Source organism: Anabrus simplex, chromosome 6, assembly GCF_040414725.1.
Source record: "Anabrus simplex isolate iqAnaSimp1 chromosome 6, ASM4041472v1, whole genome shotgun sequence".
In the NCBI taxonomy this organism is placed as follows: Eukaryota; Metazoa; Arthropoda; class Insecta; order Orthoptera; family Tettigoniidae; genus Anabrus; species Anabrus simplex.
Genome location: NC_090270.1, coordinates 9,279,125 through 9,303,087, shown reverse-complemented (window position 1 = coordinate 9,303,087; position 23,963 = coordinate 9,279,125). Strand labels below are relative to the sequence as shown.

Sequence of the window (23,963 nt, the reverse complement as noted above, 5' to 3'; positions counted from 1 at the left end):
AAGCATGTTCCTTCGACTGAAAATCCAGCTGATCTTCTCTCAAGAGGAATTACTTCAGCAGAACTCGAAGATAAAAAGCTTAGGTGGATTGGGCCTTCTTAGCTTCGCACACAACGTCAACAACCAGAGCATTCAGAAGAATTTGAAACAGAACTACCAGAGCTGAAGGTCACAGCACTTACGTTGACAGCAACATCGACCAGCATTCTACTGAATAAATTCTCGTCATTTACGAAATTATGCCGTATAGTAGCATATTGTCAAAGATTCATTTATAATTGCAAACTCAAATTGCCAGAAAGGAAAAAAGGTTCACTAGAAATACAAGAAACTTGTAAAGCAGAGAAACAGGTAGTCAGATGGACACAATTAGAAGCATTCCGTCAAGTACTACATTGCTTAATTAATAATCAAGACCTCCCAAAGAAGAGTTCTGTAAAGTCACTCAGTCCGTTTCTGGATAGTGACGGAGTGATTAGGGTTGGAGGAAGGCTTCGTTTTTCGGAGCTAACATCAGTACAGAGACATCCTGTGCTTCTACCAGCAAATCATCACATCACCAGAATGATCATGAAAAAAGAACATCGTCGTCTGAAGCATTGTCCCCCAGAGCAACTGCTACATGCAACTCGACAACGACATTGGCCTATCAGCAGCAGAAGAGAAGCGAAAAGGATTGTCAAGAGGTGTCTAAAGTGCTTTTGTTACCATCCTACAGTTCCAGAGGTACGCTGGCAGATTTACCAAAAGAAAGGGTTACGTTAGTTGTTCGACCCTTTGTTACTACAGGAATGGACTATGCAGGTCCAATATCTGTAAGAGAAAGCCACAGAAGAGGCCGCATTCATACTTACAAGAGTTACGTAGCTGTATTTACATGCTTCAGTACCAAAGCAGTGCATTTGGAGTTGGTGTCGGAGCTAACGACCGAAGCTTTCTTAGCTGCACTGCAACGCTTTACGGCGAGAAGAGGTTTGTGCAAGCAGATTTTCTCTGATAATGGGAAGAATTTTATTGGAGCAGCCAACGCACTACAAGATATCCAGTCCTTTTTGGAAAGGGGGTCAACGACCATTGCATCCTCACTCGCTCAGCAGCAGATACAGTGGAGTTTCATTCCTCCCTGGTCACCCCACTTTGGTGGATTGTGGGAAGCAGCTGTAAAGATGATGAAAAGACATTTGCTGATTGAAACACAGGGACGTGTGCTAACTTTCGAAGAAACTTACACTACTCTTTGCGATATAGAGGCTGTATTAAATTCACATCCCCTTACTCCCTTGCCAAATGATCCAAATGATTTAGAAGTCTTAACACCACCACATATTCTTCTAAGTGACTCGATTGTGCAACTCGTGCAAAGGGATTTGTTGAGATAACCCGATAGCAGCTTGTCACGTTGGCAGCATTCGCAGAAAATTCGGCAGCGGTTGTGGCAGAGATGGCAGCGAGAATACTTGCAGGAATTGCAAAAACGCATCAAGTGGCGTGATACCAATCGACGTACTGATGTTGATTCTTTGGTGCTATTAATTGAGGACAACATCCCTCCTCTAGAGTGGCCCAGAGGTAGGATAGTTCAAGTTCACCCTGGACGAGATGGTGAGGTGAGGGTTGTCACCGTTCGGACGGCTGGTGGAACTTTCACCCAAAGCATCAAGAAAATATGCCCTCTTCCCATTGAAGGGGATGACAAGGAGAACTGAATTCAAGATTTTCTGTGATATCTTTGTGTTATTTTTCACCAAAGATATAATTTCAATTATTATTTTCTTTTAATGATAAAAATATGTATGTATAGAGTTTTGTATTAATGCATATGTTAAGAATAAGTATTTTTACAATAGGTATAAGATTACAGTAGTTGGTTGAAAGAACTCCTTTCAGGGGAGCAAGATGTTATGAAGAGACTTTTCATTTTTGCAAATGTATTTCTTTAATTGAAGTTGGCACTTTCCAAGCCTATTTCCGATTGGTCAGATGATTTTGTATTGTTGAAAATGGTTACGCATACAACAGTTATGTCCGTCATCAAGTTGTGATATCGCATCATTAAGACATATCAAATGCAATAAATTATAGAAGGCACCACGTTCCCTTACTTCAAAATCAAAAAACAAACAGGGATCTAGGTGTTAATATAAGGAAAAATCTTCATTGGGGTAATCACAAAAATGGGATTGTAAAGAAAAGGTTCAGATCCCTGCACATGGTTATGAGGGTATTTGGGGGTTGTAGTAAGGATGTAAAGGTGAGAGCATAGAAGTCTCTGGTAAAAACCAAACTAGAGTATGGTTCCAGTGTGTGTTACCCTCATGAGGATTACTTGATGCAAAAACTGGAGGGGGGAAAAAGAAAATCCAAAGAAATTAAGTTAGATTTGTTCTGGGTGATTTCCAACGAAAGAGTAGCATTACAAATACAGTAGAAGTCCGTTATAGCGAGAATTCTTAACAGCGAAAAATTCACTCGCTATAATGGATTGTCGTTATATCCGATTCTTGTATAAGTCGGCGAAACTCATTAAAATCAGTATGAAACGACAGTCGGCTTGCACAAAACTTGCATTTTCGCAGATAATATCCACTCTGCGGCTTACTTGTTTGTTATTTTTCTTTTTCGAAATCTGTTTTTTTTACGTCGCACCGACGCAGATATGTCTTATGGCGACAATGGGAGAAGGAAGGGCTAGGAGTGTGAAGGAAGCGGCCGTGGCCTTAAGGTACAGCCCCAGCATTTGCCTGGTGTGAAAATGGGAAACCAAGGAAAACCACTTTCAGGGCTGCCGACAGTGGGGTTCGAACCTACTATCTCCCGAATACTGGATACTGGCCGCACTTAAACGACTGCAGCTATCGAGCTCGGTAAATCTGATATTATGTGAAAGTGAATGTTTAATTTCATACTGAAAAAATTATAGTAAATTACCATATTTCTCCAAATCCAAGATGCCCCCACCTTTTCCCTCTTCCTTCAAAATATTTATATCAGTCTTAAAAAGTGTTTTGTAAAACCATATGAATGCCTTTCTTATACAGTACACATTTTAGACTATTTTTAGACGCTGAACATTGGCTTTCGTTATGGCGTATTATTTTTCGGCTGCACAATTATTCTCTATTTCAGCGGGTTTAATAACCATTAACTTATAATTGGCATCATAATATCGAAGAGAACCCGTTGTAAATTTGCCGGAAATACCTATTTCACGCGTCTCTACATTACGATAATCCATCAGGAAAATATTCTTGCTTACTATAAAACAGTTGCTTTAACTCAGCATCAAATATAACTGGCTGCCGCTACACGCACGTCTCACTTGCCGGCTTCAGCCAACTTCAGCAGCTAGCTATGTATAGGCCTAATTGTGAACGTTGAAGGTCAACGAACGAGTTTATTGCGCTGCGGTATGGCTATTCCGCCCTTGCATTTTTTGTGCACTTACCTCACAATTTCATCTGCGACGTCTTTGAAGTGTCCATGTTACGGACTACTAAATGGTGGGTTGTTTTTTTTGCAGTACGCATTTTTAAGCTATCCTGAATATTGGCTTTAGTTAAGCCTGTGCCATATTTTCTTTCGGCTGCACGATTATTCTACATTTCCGAGTGTTTAATAACCATTAACTTAAAATTGTCATCATAATATCGACGAGCACCCGTTGAAAATTTGCCGGCAATATCTGTTCAATGTATCTTCACAGTACCTGCAACGATCCATCACGAAAATATTCCTGCTATCTATAAAACTTAATTTTACTCGGTGTCAGGTACAGAGGACACGCTGTAACTCTGCTACTGAGTAGCCATGGTCTTTCTAAGAATTCGAAGGTTCGCTTTTTTTATGCCATTCTGCAGGTCTGAGAAACGGTTGTGTAGAGGGGCTAATATTAGACCGTTCTCTCTTCACTATTTCCTGAAATCCAGCGACGTTACACATAGGCACTGAACAACCGGTCGCCGCGGGCTAACGATGTATAATAAAGAAACAGTCGTTTATTATCAACGAGTTTTGTGTGCACGCGGGGGAGCGGGGGTGAAAAGTACCGCACCGCGGCGGTAGTTGCCAAGGCCGTGGATGCAAGACGACCCTTGATATTTCACATATTCCATCCGTGGCTCGGACAGCAGCGCGTCGACCTCTCACCGCTGAATACCATGGTACAAATCCCGGCGAATCCATGTGAGATTTGTGCTTGACATAGCGGAGGCGGGACAGGTTTTTCTCCGGGTACTCTGGTTTTCCCTGTCATCTTTCCTTCCAGCAACACTCTCCATTATCATTTCATAGCATTTAATCACTCAATAATAAATCACCTTGGGAGTGGCGACCCCATTGTAATAACAGCCTATATATATGTTTCATTCATTACATCCCTGACCCGGTCAATGACTGGAAAACAGGTTGTATCAATCAATCAATCAATCAATCCTGATCTGCATTTAGGGCAGTCGCCCAGGTGGCAGATGCCCTATCTGTTGTTTTCCTAGCCTTTTCCTAAATGATTTCAAAGAAATTGGAAATTTATTGAACGTCTCCCTTGGTAAGTTATTCCAATCCCTAACTCCCCTTCCTATAAATGAATATTTGCCCCAATTTGTCCTCTTGAATTCCAACTTTATCTTCATATTGTGATCTTTCCTACTTTTATAAACGCCACTCAAACTTATTCGTCTACTAATGTCATTCTACGCCATCTCTCCGCTGACAGCTCGGAACATACCACTTAAACTGTATATAGGATAATATCTTTTGTTTATTTCCACCTATTCAATACAATACAAGATGTTGGCATTTATGTTAACACATTTTTCAGATAACATAAATGCCAACATCTTGTATTGTATTGAATAGGTGGAAATAAACAAAAGATATATTATCCTATATACAGTTTATGAAACTTTCAATACGGACAAAAAATGATTTTTATCACTTGTAAACATACCACTTAGTCGAGCAGCTCTTCTTCTTTCTCTCAATTCGTCCCAACCCAACCTTTACAACATTTTTGTAACGCTACTCTTTTGTCGGAAATCACCCAGAACAAATCGAGCTGCTTTTCTTTGGATTTTTTCCAGTTCTTGAATCGGGTAATCCTGGTGAGGGCCCCATACACTGGAACCATACTCTAGTTGGGGTCTTACCAGAGACTTATATGCCCTCTCCCTTACATCCTTACTACAACCCCTAAACACCCTCATAACCATGTGCAGAGATCTGTACCCCAATGAAGAACTTTCCTTATATCAAATCAAATCAAAATCTCTTTATTTGCAAATGAGGTGTCTACCTCGGTGGCAAATGGTACACTAAAATACATTGTCAAGCACTAAATATTAAATTAACAAGAGACAAAGAAAATTTTCCTATAATACAATATTATACAATTTACGCTAACAATGTTTTCTATTAAACACACACAGCTCATCCTTAATAAATTTATATTGTTTAGAAAATTCTACTTATATTATCTCCTGTACTACTTACAAAAAAATATAGTTAACTGATATACAGTATGTGGAATTACTTCAGATGATACTATACAACTGGTATAAGATTAATATTTACATTGCAATTTTTTTTTTTTTTTTACCCATTCTGGATCCTAAGTAGCATAACGACCTGCTGTGTCTTAACCAGAGCCCCTTTTGCCACCACTTTTCAGAGTTCCTGAAGGGCCTTCACAGCTACCGTAGCGGTGCCAGGGCCCTCGAAGTCCCCACTGTACTTCACACCTACAGGCAGTCCCCTACTTTGGCTGTCCAAACTCCTTAGACCAGGGGATGGAAATAATTTATTCACACACATTGTTTTTATTTACTTTAACCTGCACTGGTCGAATGCCCTCTAACACTTCATTTATTTTCTCTGTTGCTGTTTATTCTCTTCTTGAATATCTGTACAGATTTTGGAAAAGGATCAAACACTACCCCTGGTAAACTGTTCCACTCCTTCACACCCTTCCCAATGAATGAAAATTTACCCCAATCGCTTCTGCTAAAATTCCTTCTAATCTTATATTTGTGGTCAGTCCTGCCGATATAATTATTTTCCAACTGAAGCCTCTCACGGATATCTCCCCATGCTTCTTCTCCTGTATAGGCTCTATATAATCTTGTAAGTCTAGTTTTCTCCCTTCTCTCACTTAAAGTTTCCCACCCAAGTTCCTTTAACATTTCTGATACACTACTCTTTCTTCTGAAATCCCCTGTTACAAATCTTGCTGCTTTCCTCTGCACACTATCTATTTCTTTTATTAGGTGTTCTTGGTGAGGATCCCAAATACTGTTTGCATATTCCAATAATGGACGAACCATACTCAAGTAACTTCTCTCTTTTAATTCTTTGTTGCATCCTTTAAAGTAGCCTCATTATGACATGTAACAATCTGTATGCTTTCCCAACAATGTCAACAACATGACCCTTCCAGTGCAAATTACTTTCAAATCTTACACCTAAGTATTTGCACTTGCCATCTTTTGGGATAACTACCTCATCCAAAGTATATTCAAATTCAGTTTTAAAGCTCCTGTTTGTAAAAATTGTAACAGTTGATTTGCCTCCATTAACCTTCATATTATTTTCTTCAACCCATTGGTGAATACTTTCAGGGTCCCTTTGTAATTCTGAACAATCCTCAATGTTGTTTATTTCCCTATAAACAATTATGTCATCTGCATACAATCTTATTTTTGATGTTATATTCTTCCCTAAATCATTTGCATATATTAAGAAAAGTAATGGACCGATTATACTACCCTGTGCAATTCCCTTCCAAACTTTCTCTTCCTGAGATACATTATTTCCTACTTTGACTTTCTGAACCCTTGAATTTAGAAATGTTTTTATCCAACGTGTAACCCTTACGTCCAATCCTATTCCCTCCAATTTCTTTAATAATATTCCATGTTCCACTCTATCAAAGGCTTTGGAAAGATCTATGGCTATGCAATCTAACAGGCCTCCTGAATCCAATTGATCTGATATGTCCTGCTGAAATCCCACCAGTTGTGCCTCACAAGAAAATTTCTTTCTAAATCCATACTGGCTCCTCATGAACCAATTTTTATCATCACATATCCCTCTGATGTACTTCGATATTAAACTCTCCAGTATTTTACAAACTATACTGGTCAGGCTGATTGGTCTGTAGTTCTCTGGTTTCCTTTTATCACCCAGATTCCTTCCATTCCTTTGGTATTACACTATTATTTATGACATAGTCAAAGAGAAATTTTAAATAAAGGCACTATGTACCACCCCATTGTCTTTTAATACCTCCCCAGTAATTTGATCAGTTCCTGCTGCTTTTCCTTGCTGAAGCAGTTGGATTTCTCTGAAAATATCTTCGTTTGTGAATGAGAAGCTTCTTGTTTCCCTCTGTCTCTCTCCCTCTCTATCTTCTGTTTCGGTTTCCAACTCTTGACAATCATCTACTGAATCTCTAAATTCCCTACTAAATAGGTTTGCTTTTTCAGTATCTGTTAAATAGTGTTCACCCCCTTCTCCCACCATTGTAGGAATTTGGATTCCTTTTCCCTTTTTATTCCTGATATATGAATACAGCTTTTTCCATTTCCCTTTGTGGTCATTACCCTCTTGAAGTATGCCATTCATATAATTCTCTTTTGCTTCCTTTTTCACTCTATTCAGTTCCCTCATTAGCTATTTTCTAGTTTCTCTACTCTCCCTACCCTCTTTGATTTCCTGTTTACAATTCTACATTTTCTTTTTTAATTTTCTTATTTCCCTTGTATAATAAACAGGGTCTGAGGTCATTTTACCCTTCTTAACAGGTACAAATCTCTTCTCTCCTTCCCAAATGATTCCTTTAAATTTAGCCCAAAGTGTATCCACATTACTCCCTTCACTTATCCAACAACTGAATTGTGATTTAAGGTAAGTCCCAAATTCATCAACTTCAGTTATTCTGTACAATTTCTTGTCTTGTGTAACCCTCTTATTAAGCCTTTTTGGTATGAGTCCTACATCCATTATTACAGCCTTATGGTCTCCTATTCCTTCAATTACCTCAGTTTTATCAACAATTTCCCAGGGTTTAACCAAGAATACATCTAGTAAGTTATTGAGACGAGTCAGTTCTTGTACTACTTGTGTAAATCCTCCCTCCCAAATTAACTTATTTGCCAGTTTCTGTTCATGGGCTTCACTTGCAGCTCCATTCCATTCTACTTCAGGCAAATTTAGATCTCCCCCAATTATTACCATATCATTATTATTGTTTTTACGAGTATAATCTATTATTTTCTCAAAGATTTCCATGTCTCTTTCCTCTCTTCCAGGCCTGTATGTTCCTATAATTCCCACCTCCTTCATATTATCACAAACTGATTTTATCCCTAATATTTCGTCCCTTTCATCGGTAAACCATTCATGTGAACAATAAGTTTCCTTCACCAGAATAAACACCCCCTCTCCCTTTTTATCTCCTCGGTCTCTACGATAGACTGTGTACCCTTCTGGAAATACTCTCTATTACCCACCCCTTCTTTCAACCACGATTCCACTCCTATCACCACATCAGTCTCGTAAGATTCCATCAATGTACCGAATTTTAATTGTTTATTTACTACACTTTGACAGTTTACCAAGAGCAATCTCAGACCCCCTTCCTCCCTAAAACTTGACTGTTGCAATTGGGTAACTTGAAATTCCTTACTATCCTGAGTTTCTTTTTCAAGTTGACTGAGCCAGCTTGAAGTACAGCTGGCTCTTTCTACTAGTTTTCCTGGTCAGTATTATAACTCAAGGGAGTTGCCGTTTTACAGTACATATCTTAAGATTAATAAAATCTAGAACAATATTTGCTATCTTTCGTTTACCTGAATTGTTTAGATGGAGGCCATGTTTTGTATAACAGTATCTCTCAAAACTGCTGCATTCAATAACCTGAGTATTCCGAAAATGTTTACAAATTTTAACAATATCTGTATTGACCTTGTCCACTTCAATGTTCACCACACACGAGTCTCTACTCAAATCATGCCTGTGGGGCACGTTCACTACAAAAACGTTTGTGTGGGTCAGCTTCCCTAGATACTTACAATGAACCCCAAAAGGAACTTTCACCCCATCAACGCAGTAATTAAAACTGAGAGGACTTTTCCTATTTGTGAAACTCGCAACCTGGCTTTTAACCCCGTTTATCATCATACCGCCTGCTGTCCATCGCAACATTTTCGAGGTCATTTTGCAGTTGCTCACAATCTTGTAACTTATTTATTACTGTATACAGAATAAAATCATCCGCAAAAAGCCTTACCTCCGATTCCACTCCTTTACTCATATCATTTATATCTATAAGAAAACATAAAGGTCCGATAATACTGCCTTGAGGAATTCCCCTCTTAATTATTACAGGGTCAGATAAAGCTTCGCCTACTCTAATTCTCTGGGATCTATTTTCTAGAAATATAGCAACCCATTCAGTCACTCTTTTGTCTAGTCCAATTGCACTCATTTTTGCCAGTAGTCTCCCATGATCCACCCTATCAAATGCTTTAGACATGTCAATCGCGATACAGTCCATTTGACCTCCGGAATCCAAGATCTCCTATATCTTGCTGGAATCCTACAAGTTGAGCTTCAGTGGAATAGCCGTTCCTAAAACCAAACTGCCTTCTATCGAACCAGTTATTAATTTCACAAACATGTCTAATGTAATCAGAAAGAATGCCTTCCCAAAGCTTACATACAATGCACGTCAAACTTACTGGCCTGTAATTTTCAGCTTTATGTCTTATCACCCTTTCCTTTATACACAGGGCTTACTATAGGTACTCTCCATTCATCTGGTATAGCTCCTCTGACCAAACAATCAAATAAGTACTTCAGATATGATACTATATCCCAACCCATTGTCTTTAGTATATCCCCAGAAATCTGATCAATTTTCCTTTCCACATTAACACAGGAAATTGAACACAAACGTTGTTCTGATGTACTGCATATCCATATGCATACCTGCCGCATTCCGGTTTTTCCGTAAAATGTACAGATTTAGATTGTGTTTTACGGTTGTGCAGATATACAACGTTATTGTACGGATTTTAAATATTTGCACTTGTATTGCTTTCTGTGGTCAAATGGGATTTGTTTTGACTTTCAATAGTAGCTGGTAATATAAGATGCAGTGTTTGAAATTTGACCGGTAAATATATCAATGCTTTTTTCATCTGTTCGACCTCAACTGCTACTTCATTCACTGAGATGCTCCCAAACAAGTACCAGTCTGTGATTTTGAAGAAAAGAAATTGGTAAAAAGTAGCAGGCTGTGAATTTGTATATAACAATTTTAGTAACTATTGTGCTTCGTAGCAGCAGTTTGTGTGTGGGTGTAACATTAGCAGTAGTTCTGAAACTAGTGGGATTGTGACGAATTTGTAATTGATATAGTATTTTTAGTAGTGTTCGTAATGAGTTCAACTAAGAAACTATCAATCTCTTAGGGAGGCATATTCTGCTGAATTTCCTTGTTTTGTACGACCACAGAAAGGCGCAACATTCGCATTCTGTTCCGTGTGCTTGTGTGATGTAAACGTTTCTCACGGAGGAAGATCAGAATTAGTGAATCACATTAAATCTGTTAAACACGTCTCCAGTACAAAATTTAAGGAGTGCAGTCAGAAAATGAATTCCTTTTTTACCTCTTCTGGGGCCGAGCTTGATATAGTAAGAGCGGAATGCTTGTTCACTTAATTTTTAATTGAACATAATTTCCTGTTAGCTGCTGCCAATCATGCTGGTGCTCTGTTTAGGAAAATGTTTCCAGGTGCAGAAATTGCAAAAAAATATGGCTGTGGTCACAACACACCAGGCTTCTCCGTTGGCTTTTGGCTGCAGTTCAAAACGTTGTAGGCTTGACGTTCACTAAACCAACCATCGAAAAGGGGTAACCTAAGTCTACTGCTAGCCCAGCATACGCCACTATTGTTTTCTCTTAACTGGATCATAAGCTTTTTCCAAATCCAAAAATACAAATATGATTTCCTTGTTCCTTTCCAGATGTTTTTTCCATTATCGTTCGCACTGTAAATATCAAGTCTATTGTTGATTTATTCGGTCTACTGTGTTATAAATTTAAACAAATAACTCTTTATCTCCTTTTTAAAATGCCCAGAGTTTTAAAAGCTACCCATGTAATTTACATAATATAGAGGTTGTAACTTCTTCGATGATAATAATAAATAAAATCATGAATAAAAATATAAAGATAAAATTACTCAAAAACTTAATAAAATTAATAAGCATAATTAACCGAAATGTCCGTAGTATGGGCGCCAGAGTTCACCATAATGGATCCCTCGAATTTAGATAAGAGCATGATAAACTTTATATCCCAGGGCGTGTACATAATGCTGCGTACTGGTACATCTGCTGCAGGCCTTACCTAACCTCCTGAAAACGACTAATTAGGTAGGAACTGCACCTAGGTTCATCAATAACACTGATTCTAAAATAGCTAACTATATTCTTAACAAATTCCGTGCATGAGCACCTCATCAACATACAACATTATACATATAATACACACATAAAATATTGCTGGAAGACTCCATATTCACAACAACAACATTAATGAAAATCGTGGGAAAACGAAAGCGAGAACTAAGCTACCATTTGTAGATAGTCCGATGAACAATGTACATGTATGAAGATAAATACCCTTCACTGTCTCTATATCAATTCGACTTACCGATTCTCGTAATCGGCAGTTATCACATCACACAGATACTGTACCTTGTACTACTGTGTTCACATATTTTAATACTTGTTGTAAAGATATATATACACACGTCTGTCGATCCTCAACATATAAATTTATGGAAAGTCTGAGGTAGCTTTCACCAACATATAATGCTAGGCCGCCACAATTGCTACAATACTTAATGCGCAAGCACTCTCCACAATCAGCCACTTTCCACGAACATAACAAGACTACGCTCCACGAACGTTTGAAGTCCAGTCCATTGCAGCCGTGTCGTTCCAGTACCGTATATCAGCACCACTTCCTTCCCGTACAGTGCGTCAGTTGTAGTTGTAGTTATCTTCCTTCTCGTTCCTTTACAATCACCTCTACAATCACCCTTAAAATGTCTTATACAGTCTCCTTGGTTGCTGCCGTATGATCCACCTTTATAGACATCAACATCCCCCTCCTCTCAGATGATACGTCTGGATTGGTACTTGCCCACCAATCATGAGTGAACCACTTGTCAAGACCAAGCCCTGAACTACTTCTTCCTCCCAAGACAATAACAAACTCTGGGGTATATTCCATGAATCACCAAACTTTCCTAATACCACAACAAGCTCATCTCATCAGGCTGGGATATATACATGACTCATGAATTTCCCGACACAAGTACATCACAACAAACACTGGGGTAGCCATATGACTCATTCAAATTACCAGAGTTATTAAAGCAATGTTTTCCCACTCATGCAAAACAAATTACTCATACCTACATATGTGGATATCTTCTAGCTTACCAATATAAATGGCAAAATATATAAATGAAATACTAATAATAATAATAATAATAATAATAAATCGAATACTGACAATAATATCTCTAACTTCTACATATAATTCGGGGGTGTGATATATGTACTATCACAAGGTTAAGCAAAATTCTAGTTATTCAAGTCCATTTACATGCACAAATTTTGCAAGCTGCTCCTTTTACAACAACTGATAAAAATAGCATTCCCCTGCGTCAGTGCAGGCATGGCATCGTCGCACAAAAGTTCTGTGCGGTGTCGTTTGACCAGAGTCGCAGGCAGAGAGAATTCTTGCAAAAAACTCGACAGGTGTCTTCTACAAAAGGCCCCACAAGAAGAAATCAGGTGAACAAAATTCTGGCACCCCAGCATCTGTTAAGAACGGACGGATGTCAAACAACTCTGATTATTAATAACTTTTGACTCTTAACATTTCCGGACTACGGTTCTTTATCCCAAATTGATTCATTTGCCGTCGTCCATCATTCCTAAAATTTTGTAACATTATCACGGATACTAAAGAACTGACTGCAGGTGCAGAGTAGGCCTGAGAGAGGGCGTCACCCATTGTACCCTGAATTTCTCAACGCTAACCCATGTTTCTGGTAGAATAGGCCCCCCCTGTCAGTTCATGTTTGGAGAACTACCATTCTCTTCTTCAGCAAATAAACGTCACATACTCTATGAAACACATGAATACCGATATTAAAACATGACATTAAGAAGTTCTGTTTCATGAAAGTTCATATTAACATATCGTAAAACAAAATGTCAACCTCCAAAATCTTACCAGTTATGTCTCGTGAGCCCAATCTCGCTCCACAGCAACAAAATAGACAATAGTACCCAAGCTGTGTTATAAATATGTCAAGGCCATTGTGCTTTTGCTTGAGAAAATGTATATCATGATGGCCTTGACTGTTTGAAAGTATTCACAATATTTTAGTTCAGTGAAATGTGATCTTGACCAATTGGTTCTAAATACTGAAATTTTTCTAGGACTGCACAAGTTTGAGTGTAATGCTTTTGATGTATTTCATGTTAATTTTTAAAAGGTGAAAATGTCTGTTTCCTCTTCAATAATTCTTCTTGTAGAGCTAATAACTTGAGTGAATATGAAGTTTTCTATCTTTAGACAGAACGTTGGTGGTAATGAAGTATAGGGAGTTGTTGCGCTGTCATTATTCAGAAGAGCTTTAACATAACCTGCTGTTTGATTTATTGCAATTTTCTTGGATGATTTATAGTACGTAATGTTGCTATTATTTTATTTTCAGATCGATGGATCAACATTAAAGACTTTGTGTGTGCAGCATGGCCCATTACAAAACTTCCATTTGTACCTGAATCACGGCATTGCCCTTGCCAAATACTCAACTCGTGAAGAGGCTAACAAGGTAAGATGTGCTTGTGCATTCAGATGGCATCCAATTTTGAATTTCTAAATGTGTTTTTTGTGTGTGTGTGAGAGAGAGAGAGAGAGAGAGAGACGTCCAAATGTTGATACACGCATACTGAGTGAAAGAATTGCTTATTTTAACCATGTTTGTTTAATCTTGTCCTATTGACATACATTCAGTTTCTGTGAAACACTTTTCTGCCTTGTCAGTACTTTACATTTTATTATAATTATTTACCGTACATGTTTCGAGAGCTACTACTCTCTTCTTCAGCGGTGCCAAAGCATCAAACTAAGTCCTTGGACTTGATACATTATTACAAATACAGTCATCTGCAAAACAAATTATACATAAGTCTTGAAATGTAAAGTATTGACAAGGCGGAAAAGTGTTTCATAGAAATTGTACTGAGTGAAAACCAGGTAGGAGTGTAAGGGCTGAATTATGGTGCATTGGCAGGAATATGTCGATGTACATATCAACAAGTGACTTGGAGAGAAGTGTGGTGTGAAGACCAGCTTCAGGGCAGCGTCTCAGCTAGAGATCTGCTTACTAAAAACTTTTTGAAATACAGTATTTACATTTTCCTTCTTCAGTGGATTGTAAGGATGCATCTTTAGTAGACATAATGTTACAGTCATTCAAGGAAGTACCATATTTACTCACATATAACACCCCATTTTCTCCCTTAATTTTCAATCTCAAAAATAGGGGATGGTGTAATAGGTGAACATTTCACATAATCTAGGTTAGGCTGGCATAGTGTTAAAGCAGAAAAGGGAATCAACACACAAATTATAAACATCCCTTTTGGGCGTGTCTTATTGATCAAACAGTTGTGTTAGAAACGTGTTCTTCCAATTTTTGCAATCTGTTCAGCTCCCAGTATGGTGTCCATTGTGTCTCTAGGCCAAATTTTGGGAACATTTTATTGAAAAATTACTGGCTACTATTACATCTAGAACAGTGTTTTGAAGATAGTCTGATGAGGAGTTGATTTATGTTAGTGTTTTGGTTCATACACATCCAGTTTATTTGACAGAGAACTCAACACATTCAGTCACAGGTGCTACCTTCACCAGGCTTGTGTGATATTGATGAAATGGCAAAATATACATTGCACTCCCAATAATTCGCGGTAATTAATGCACGCACTTCCGCAAATTATAGATGTTGATTCCCATAGGGAATCTGAAATATATGTCCAATAACGGATCATTTATATTGGTATTATTAACCGGGAATTATCTGCAGTCATTTTTAAGCCTAGTAAAAACAAAACCATATCTTAAAATAATGAAATGTATTTTATGAACAAGCAGAAAATAATTATAACAATTCACATATATATATTTGTTTACGGCCATTAGAGACCACGTTAGGTAACAGTTACATGTTTCTGGAAGCCTTCTTCACAGCCCAAAACTTTAGCATCCTTTCTCTGGCAGTCTGTCTTCTTTCTTCCGTCCACCCACGCTTAAGTTTTGGTTCGTCGGAATCCCTGAAATTTGTCGATCACTGACTTTGTTCAGTTTGAGATGTCTTCTGAATTTAGTCACGCCTGTTTGAGATCCTTTCTCACCTCCCTGAACCACTTTAGGTCTGCTGTCTAGTATTGTGAAAGTCCTTTTCGTTAGTCTCTTCTCATGCCCATAGAATTTAAGTCTCCGTTTTCTCATGGACTCGGTTAGCCTTTCATTGTCTCGGTAAAGTTCTTCCCTTCCTTGGAGCCTATAATGTCCATCAACAATCCTTGCGAAGGATCTTTCTTTAGAATTTCTCAGCTTCTCTCAGCCCCACTTTCCCTGAAACTAGCATACAGACATTCCGTTTTAATCATTGTATTGTAGTGCCTTAGTTTAGCTCGTCTGGTGTTGTTTGCTTCACATATCGTAAGACATACAAAATGCCATGTACATCATATATCTAACAAAAAAAATCGGTCATCAGTTTTTGTTTCTTAGGCGATTCTTCATTTTTTCTAATTTTGGATCGTACATTTCTCAAGAAAATAATATCTGAAAATGAATATTCATCTCTGTTTTCTGTCTAAGAGATAAGTGTGTTCTCACCGCTGGATACCATGGTTCAAATCCCGATCACTCCATGTGAGATTTGTGCTGGACAAAGCGGAGGCGGGACAGGTTTTTCTCCGGGTACTCCGGTTTTCCCTGTCATCTTTCATTCCAGCAACACTCTCCATTATCATTTCATAGCATTTATCAGTCATTCATAAATCAGTTTGGGAGTGGCGACCCCATCGTACCAATAGCCTATATATGCTTCATTCATCTCATCCCTGACCCAGTCAAAGACTGGAAAACAGGTTGTAGGTTTTCATTTTTTTTTCATTTTCAGATAAGTGTGTCTATAGAGACAGTAGCTTGGCTGTGGGAAAACTTTCGGAGTTTCCGTTGCATCACTCCCGTACTCGCTATCATCTGAATCTCGGTCTTCCTCACCAGCCGTCAAATTCCGTACATACTCCTCACTTTCATGTCTGAAACCATAATCGTCCTTATCGACGTCTAACCACTTAATGATGTCACTTTCTTCTGCATCTTGGCATTTATCCAGGTTTTTCAGTAATGATATTATCGTAACAAGACTACGTTTCCCGTTCGAAATATCGTCACTGAAGCTGGCAAGTGCTTGCTCTTTACCTAAAACAGATTTCCATGATCGTGCGAGCGTAGTAGCGGTAATTGTGTCCCATGACTTATTGACTTATTGCTAAGTGGGATGTTCCGAGCTGTCAGCGGAGAGATGGTGTGGAATGATATTAGTAGACGAATAAGTTTGAGTGGCGTTTATAAAAGTAGGAAAGATCACAATATGAAGATAAAGTTGGAATTCAAGAGGACAAACTGGGGCAAATATTCATTTATAGGAAGGGGAGTTAGGGATTGGAATAACTTACCAAGGGAGACGTTCAATACATTTCCAATTTCTTAGAAATCATTTAGGAAGAGACTAGGAAAACAACAGATAGGGAATCTGCCACCTGGGCGACTGCCCTAAATGCAGATCAGTATTGATTGATTGATTGATTGATTGATTGATTGATTGATTGATTGATTGATTGACTGATTGATTGACTGCATGAAGAGCATCCAACAAACTAAAGTCCTTCCAAATTGTTGGATTATTGATGCCTTCCTCAACCAATTGCTGTAACAGAGATGATCTGTAGTTCTTTAAAGCAGCAATAACACTTGGTCCATAGGCTGGAGAATAGAAGTTACATCATCAGGAAGGTATTTCATGTAAATATTACCTTCTTTAAGTTCACTTTCGTGTGGATGAGAAGGTGCTTTGTCAATCAAGAGCACTGCTTTGATTGGCAGTGACTGCTTAATATAAACGGTCTGTTGTTTGTCATTATAAATACTGTATGTCCAATAAGGGATCGTTTATATTGGAATTATGAATTTACTCATTCCTTATGGGAATCGATATCTAGTATAATAGGTGGGCAGGCGTAAGGTTGCACATGACAGCTGCACACAATGTTGGTCACACTGCAATGGCGCACGAAGCAATGTTGCCGCCGCTACAACAGCTGATTGCACGACATGCGAGTTTTTAAGAACATGGGAGAAATGTTCTTAATGTCATAGCCATGATACACAATACAAATGAAATCCACCGACAAAAATCAAACTTTCAACTCACGGATTATTCGTCACACAAAATGATACGAGATAAATATACTACAAAGTTCTTATTTTCGTGATGTTAGAAAATACGGAAGAAATCGGCCGACAAGAATCTCACTTTAAATACACCAATAAATGTTGGAATAATACACACCGGTGCTAAAACAAAAGGTTTCAAGTAAAATCTATAAAATTTATGAAAGTTCAGAAACTTTATTTTCATACCTGATTCACAAAGGTAGAGGCTCGATACCCTCCAGATCACCGACATCACTTCCGTCACCTTCGTTGTCGTTGTCATTGTCATCGTTGTCTAGGCAGATCATCAACTCCTGACAGTCGCTGATTATGCCACGCATTGCCATTGCCGAGTTAATGAATGTTGCGACATGGCTAACTTTCTTCATCCACAAAGCCGCATTTATTCGAGCAATATTCTCCCATAACAGTCCTTCTACTTCAGTAATTTTGAATGACTTATTAGTGCGTGCGTAATGTTTTACTTCACCCCGTACCCTACCAACTCAATGAGGTTGAAGTGACAGTGGTACGGTGGCAACCTAATAACCTCGTGCCCTTGTTCCTTCGCTACCTCGTCGACTAATTTAGTCATACACATATGCGCTGGGATATTTCTTTACTGCAGCCATTCCACCAACAGTTCTTTACGGGCGCTCGAAGTAGGGGTCTTGACCGTTTTTACTGAGTGGTAAGGTGCATTGTCCATAACAATGACAGAAGGGACTTTGAGCTGTAATAATCGTACTCGTGTCTTCGTATTGCATCAGCCTGGAAATAATTCATTCCTGTTACAGGAGATAGCTTAATTCGTTTCTTTCCTGGAGTGCTGTAAAAACAAGTCCCTACTCTCAGCCCCATTTCTGCTACTGCTATGTACCCCAGTCCCTTTTTACTTCTGTTCTTGGAGGCAAACACCTCTCTGACTAACAGTACGCTTTGAAAGCCCTGATGTTTGACATATGTGTTCCACAACATGATCTACAGGAACAGAAAGACTGCTATACAAGCGTATGAATTTCCTCTCCCTCTCGTAAAACTCGCAAGTTCTCTGCACCAATTCTATTGCCTGACTATTAAGGGACACTCTGCGGCGCAAAGAATTATCACTTTGCGCTTCACGACTATGTTGTCGTTCAATTTAAGATTATTAAAAATTTTTATTAGTCAACCTATTCAATACAAATGATATTTGCAAAGTTAGGACTTACATCCTACTAAACTAAGGTCTAAAGGGACATGTTTCGCCCTTTAAAAGGGCATCATCAGCCTTTTTACACTCATGCTAAAGATAAAAATCAGGATCCTGATTGTCGATATAAGAAAAAAATATAAAATGAGAATAAAAATTAGAATGAATATTATACAATATGTGCAATCGTGAGTTCGTAAATGACAATTGACAATTAAAATATCATTTAAATGTTTGCGAAGAAATGGGAGTTGGTACGATAATTACATCAGCAATCTTAAAATGATCTTATAAAACTGTACAAACTAGGCCTTAACCAAATAAATAATAAGAAAGTCTATGGCTAAAGTTGCCGTATCAAGGTTCGTGAAATTCGCCTGGAAGCAACCTGATTTTAAATGTAGAGCAAATGGTTAATAGAATCGAATAGCCACTCAAGACAACATAAAATCTCTCTCGTTGAAAAGTCGTAATGAAACTGTAGTATGGCCCATGTAGATTATAAAGTTATGTCCAATCAATCCATTAATCTTATATTTTACGAAGTGAGATCGCGGTCTCAGTATTTTTGACAAAATCTGTACAGCGGCACTTATTAGTTAACTTCTCACAGCTCCTTCAACAAGAGAGCATTCAAGGTCTAGGGCTTTCTTTTTCACACCCTTCGTGGCCCTTGCCTTTCTTTGGCCAATACCTTCCTGTTTTGAAGTGTCTGACCCTTTCAGTTTTTTTTCCCCGTCTGATTAGAGTTGCCCCATTGTACTTGCTCTTAAAACAATCGCTATGGTTTTGTTTAATTAACTTGGTCAGGTGAGAATGGACTGTGTGATAAACATAAAAACTGTTTTGTTTGCAGGCTCAAGGTGCCTTGAACAACTGTGTGTTAGGTAACACAACCATATTTGCCGAGTCTCCTGCTGACTCTGACGTGCATGCTCTCCTCCAACACCTGGGCCATGGTGCTCAGCAACAACCACCTGGAGGCTCAGGAGGCAGCTGGAATATGCGAGGGAGCTCTACCGCCTCTAAAGGGGCTCCACCCACAGACACGTGGGCCCCTGGAGGCAGTCAACTGTGGCCGCCTAATCCCTCGGCCAGTTCTCTCTGGGGGACTGCACCTTTGGACTCGAGTGGAGATCAGCATCGAGCCACGCCTTCCTCCCTTAATTCCTTTTTACCTGGGGATCTTTTGGGTGGGGAATCAATGTAAGGTTGGAGCAAAATATAACACCAGTATAATCCAGTACCTAAAAGATGTTGCCATTGAGACTGCAAGACATCGGCACATGTTTACCTAGTACCTTATGTGTGAGAGACGTGTGATCCATAGATACACATTGTCAAGTACTCATTCTGAATCTCAGATCTCTGATAATATGGGTGCTTGATGATGTAGGTATCTGTGATGTAAATTTATGATGTATATGAAGGAATAAGGATTGTTTTGTAATTGAAGTCTGCTTAGATTATTGTGCAATACATGTGATGGTATGTTACATTACCATTTGAGTAACACTAAGCAGGCTTCTTGTGGTATTTTCCATGTCTCTCATTCTTAACACAGAGAGAGCAATCTCCCTACCTGTGATCTCAACTTCCTATATCAGAAAAATGGCTGCTTTTCCTCATTTTTAAAATAATCTGTGGTGTGAATTAGATATACATGTATGAGGAAAGAAAGCATTTTTTTGACATTTCCTTTTATGCTACAATCAGACTGCACGCCGAGTATTCATTACCACATTTTAACATTATTTATATCCTCCTCACCCTCAGCATAATGGTGTTCATATTTGTATAAGAGAAGGATATTTTGTTGATTACCACTTCCATTGTATTGCAATGTAGCACGAGGATCAAACTAATGAAGAAAAGAGCTTTGTGCTGTGACATTAAGTGGGGGGGGGGGGGATTTTTTTTTTTTTTTTTTTTTTTTAATTTTAAAGCAATGCAAGTGAAGGCTTTTCTTCAGAAGTGAAACGAGCAGAACTCGTGTATTTTGCTTTAAAATATGGTGCAAACTCCAACCCTGCTCTCCAAAGTTAGTATTAGAGAGGCAGGATTGGTAGGAAATTTTAATGGTTCCACAGAGCGGGGAGTAGTTGGTAAGTGAATTTATAAAATGCCAATTTTAGAATATAAGTCTAACAACAATAATGAATCATATTATTACTGTGTATAGATCAGAAAAGTTTAATTGTGGTTAATGGGATGTACATTATTGTGCTTAAATGTATTTTTTTCTCTGCCAATCAGTCTAGAACCAAATGATGAAATGTTTTACTAGAAATAAGACTAACTTGTAAGTCAATAGTATGTAAGGTTATTTAGTACATAAGATGACAAAAAACCTCAAAAATATTTTAAAAAAATGAACGAAGTGCATTCTCCTGAAAGAACTGTGTACACACTCACATAAGTTTGCTGCATCCTTAAATGAATGTGATATAATCTGATTATGAACCTGTGCAAACTTGTCAATTTTTGTGAACTTCATTATGAGATATATTATGAGGAAGTGATTTTTTAATGATTGTTTTGTGTGGTTGAGGGTGCGTGCGTGTGTGTGTGTGTGTGTGTGTGTATGTGTATGTGCGTGAGTGCGCACACGTGCGTACAAAGAGGTGACGAGTGCATCGGTGATACGTACATAACTTTACTGGCTGTTTTTTTTTTTTTTAATAAAGTAACATATATAGAGCTATATATTAACGAGTATATATATATATATATATCTAATACTTATAAGTCTTTTGTAAAGAAGAAAAAAAGAGTACAAGTGTTCAAGTCAAACTTTTTTTGTCTCAACAGAAAACCTCACTCTCGCATTTTGCTCGGAAATATGCAGAACATAATACCGAGTTGGCTTAGAGAGGGGAGGTATTTCCTGATTTTAAAAAAATCCAGTCCATCCTTGCCTTTTTTTGCTTTCTGACTGTGTGTGTGCATGTGTCGTGTGAATGACTGGTTTGTCTTGTGGAAAAAATACCTCTGTGACCAAACATTATTGTGGTCTTGTGATGCAATTACGACATATTCATCAACGTTTGTCATTATATATCTCTCTGTCGAGGGTAGGTGTTGTCAGTCACATTAGCTTAGAAGAGAGAAGGCTTTCACCTACATTCCTTGGATAATTTATATTTTTTTTATCAAAAAAATACACTTCCATGATTTTCCTTTCTAGGAATACCAGGACATGTTTAATTAATGACAGATCAAGTTAGTGTTGGTCAAATCATATCACTTATCTAAATGATTGATAATAAACCATTTATATGATCTTACCATCTTCTAAAAAGTGAGATACGGTATTCCTGTATGGAATTAGGTTACTAGTAAACAAGTCTGCCAAATATTTTTTTTATTGTGTAGCAAGACTCTCTATTTGTTTAGTGAGTGTGCAAGAAATTCATATACTGACCAAATTGTTATTTGCTCCATGTATGAAATAAATCTCTTGAGATGTTAGTAGGATGCCAAAATAATTAGTTTTGGCCAGCCTTAATGGGTATGATATTTCTTCCAGTGATCTTAAAAAAATAAGAGTATGTATGTTAAATATAATTACCAGTTTGACAGAGAAGCAGTTCATATAACTTGTAAAATGATCTTTAATATAATATATACAAATATATATATATATTAGAGTTGGCTTTATGTGTGCGGTATGTCTGAGTAGTGTGTATTTAAAAACCTTCCACATGAAATTGTGCATTATGTATAAAGAAGTACAGGTTTCCTATGAATTACTGGGTCCTACTGGTTTTTAAGCCAATTTAAATACAAGTGTACTCGATTGTTTTCTCTTTTTTTGTGATATAGTCAATAATTATTTTTAGTTGTCCTATTGAAGAGGGATCTTATGTTAATAGCATACTTTCTGGTCAGAAAAGGAAATATTTCATAGTGAGTTAAATATAGTAGCAACTATATATTTTATTGAATGGCTTTGCATTGCATCATGTGTAAAACAAGGATGACCTGTGCACAGCCTGCTTTACAGTCTTGATATCCTACAGTGTTTTCAACTTCTTAAATTTAGCAACAATAATGGGCCTTGTCCACACAGTTTAGTTTTCAATGAGTGAATGAAAAAGTTTATGGTCTTATGCTATTTTAAAAACACAAATTAGTGGCCTTTTGCCCCTCTCCCCCTTTGAGCGGGTGTGAGAACAGGAAAGGAGCCACATAGAATAAATAAAACTTGCCTTGATACTCATTTCCTTCAGCAAGCAAAATATTGCATGTATGTTTGAACTTCCAGCATTTTGCTGTTTACTGTGAGATATCATGTCTTATTAAATAATCTGTGGTGTTGGATTAGAACTAAGTGTAATTGCCAATTTTTTAGTAAATAGGGATCTTGCATGGTTCGCTATGTTTTTGTTTTGTTTTTTAAACTTAAATGTGCAAAACTAAGTCAGGATGTGTACAGTTTCTGTCAAATTTTTACATATATTTAAAAACATATTATCAATGAATTTGACAGTATAGAATAGTATTTTAATGTGTGTCTTAGGATAACATGTTGTGTTTGTCAAGTTAGTAGAACTCAAGTTTCTTTATAATGTTGTGAACATATTAACTTATTACAACACTCAGTATGAAATATCATGATTGGGATCTGATTATTTTAAAATATGTGTGTTGCTTCATTTTATCAACAATGGTCGTGCAATTTTCAAGTCGGTTAAGGTGTTACTGTTCCATGCATATATATGTTAATCGTTTATAGTATTTATTTTTCACCTTAAACTGAAAGTCTCAAGCAATTCATAGCGCAGAGGTTACCGATAGTATTAAGTCTTTTTTTGGTAACAGATGGAACATACCTGCCTTTTTGAAAATGTGTTAAAATTAGTTCTCTTAGACCATTGAGAGAGGTAGACATATCGGAGTTTTGTATAGTATTAAAATTGTAGCATAATGCAAGTTTCTATTGTTATAAATGATGAATTATATGAATACACTTGAATCTGTGATTCTTTGAAATTTTAGGTACTGGTTGTTAATCTTCGAACATTTGGTTATAGTTTACGTTTCGTTTGCTCAAGGGTTCACTGCTCCCCACACAGTCTTGTGCACAAGGACTGCAAAGTTAATCCTTCCATATTAATGACTGGTGGTGTAGGGCATCTTCAAGTTACTTTTTTTCACCATGGAATC

General features: G+C 37.7%; 1 protein-coding gene across 1 annotated transcript in view; it reads left to right on the top strand.

Moving 5' to 3' along the window:
- gw (trinucleotide repeat containing adaptor protein gawky) overlaps positions 1-20,716 on the top strand; it is a 475,910-nt gene extending 455,194 nt beyond the window's left edge. Inside the window, exons 24-25 of the mRNA XM_067149652.2 lie at positions 13,803-13,922; positions 19,651-20,716. Coding sequence (XP_067005753.2) covers positions 13,803-13,922; positions 19,651-20,004 — 474 coding nt within the window. The 3' untranslated portion in view covers positions 20,005-20,716. The remainder of the gene's footprint in view (positions 1-13,802; positions 13,923-19,650) is intronic.
- Positions 20,717-23,963: the final 3,247 nt, after the last annotated feature.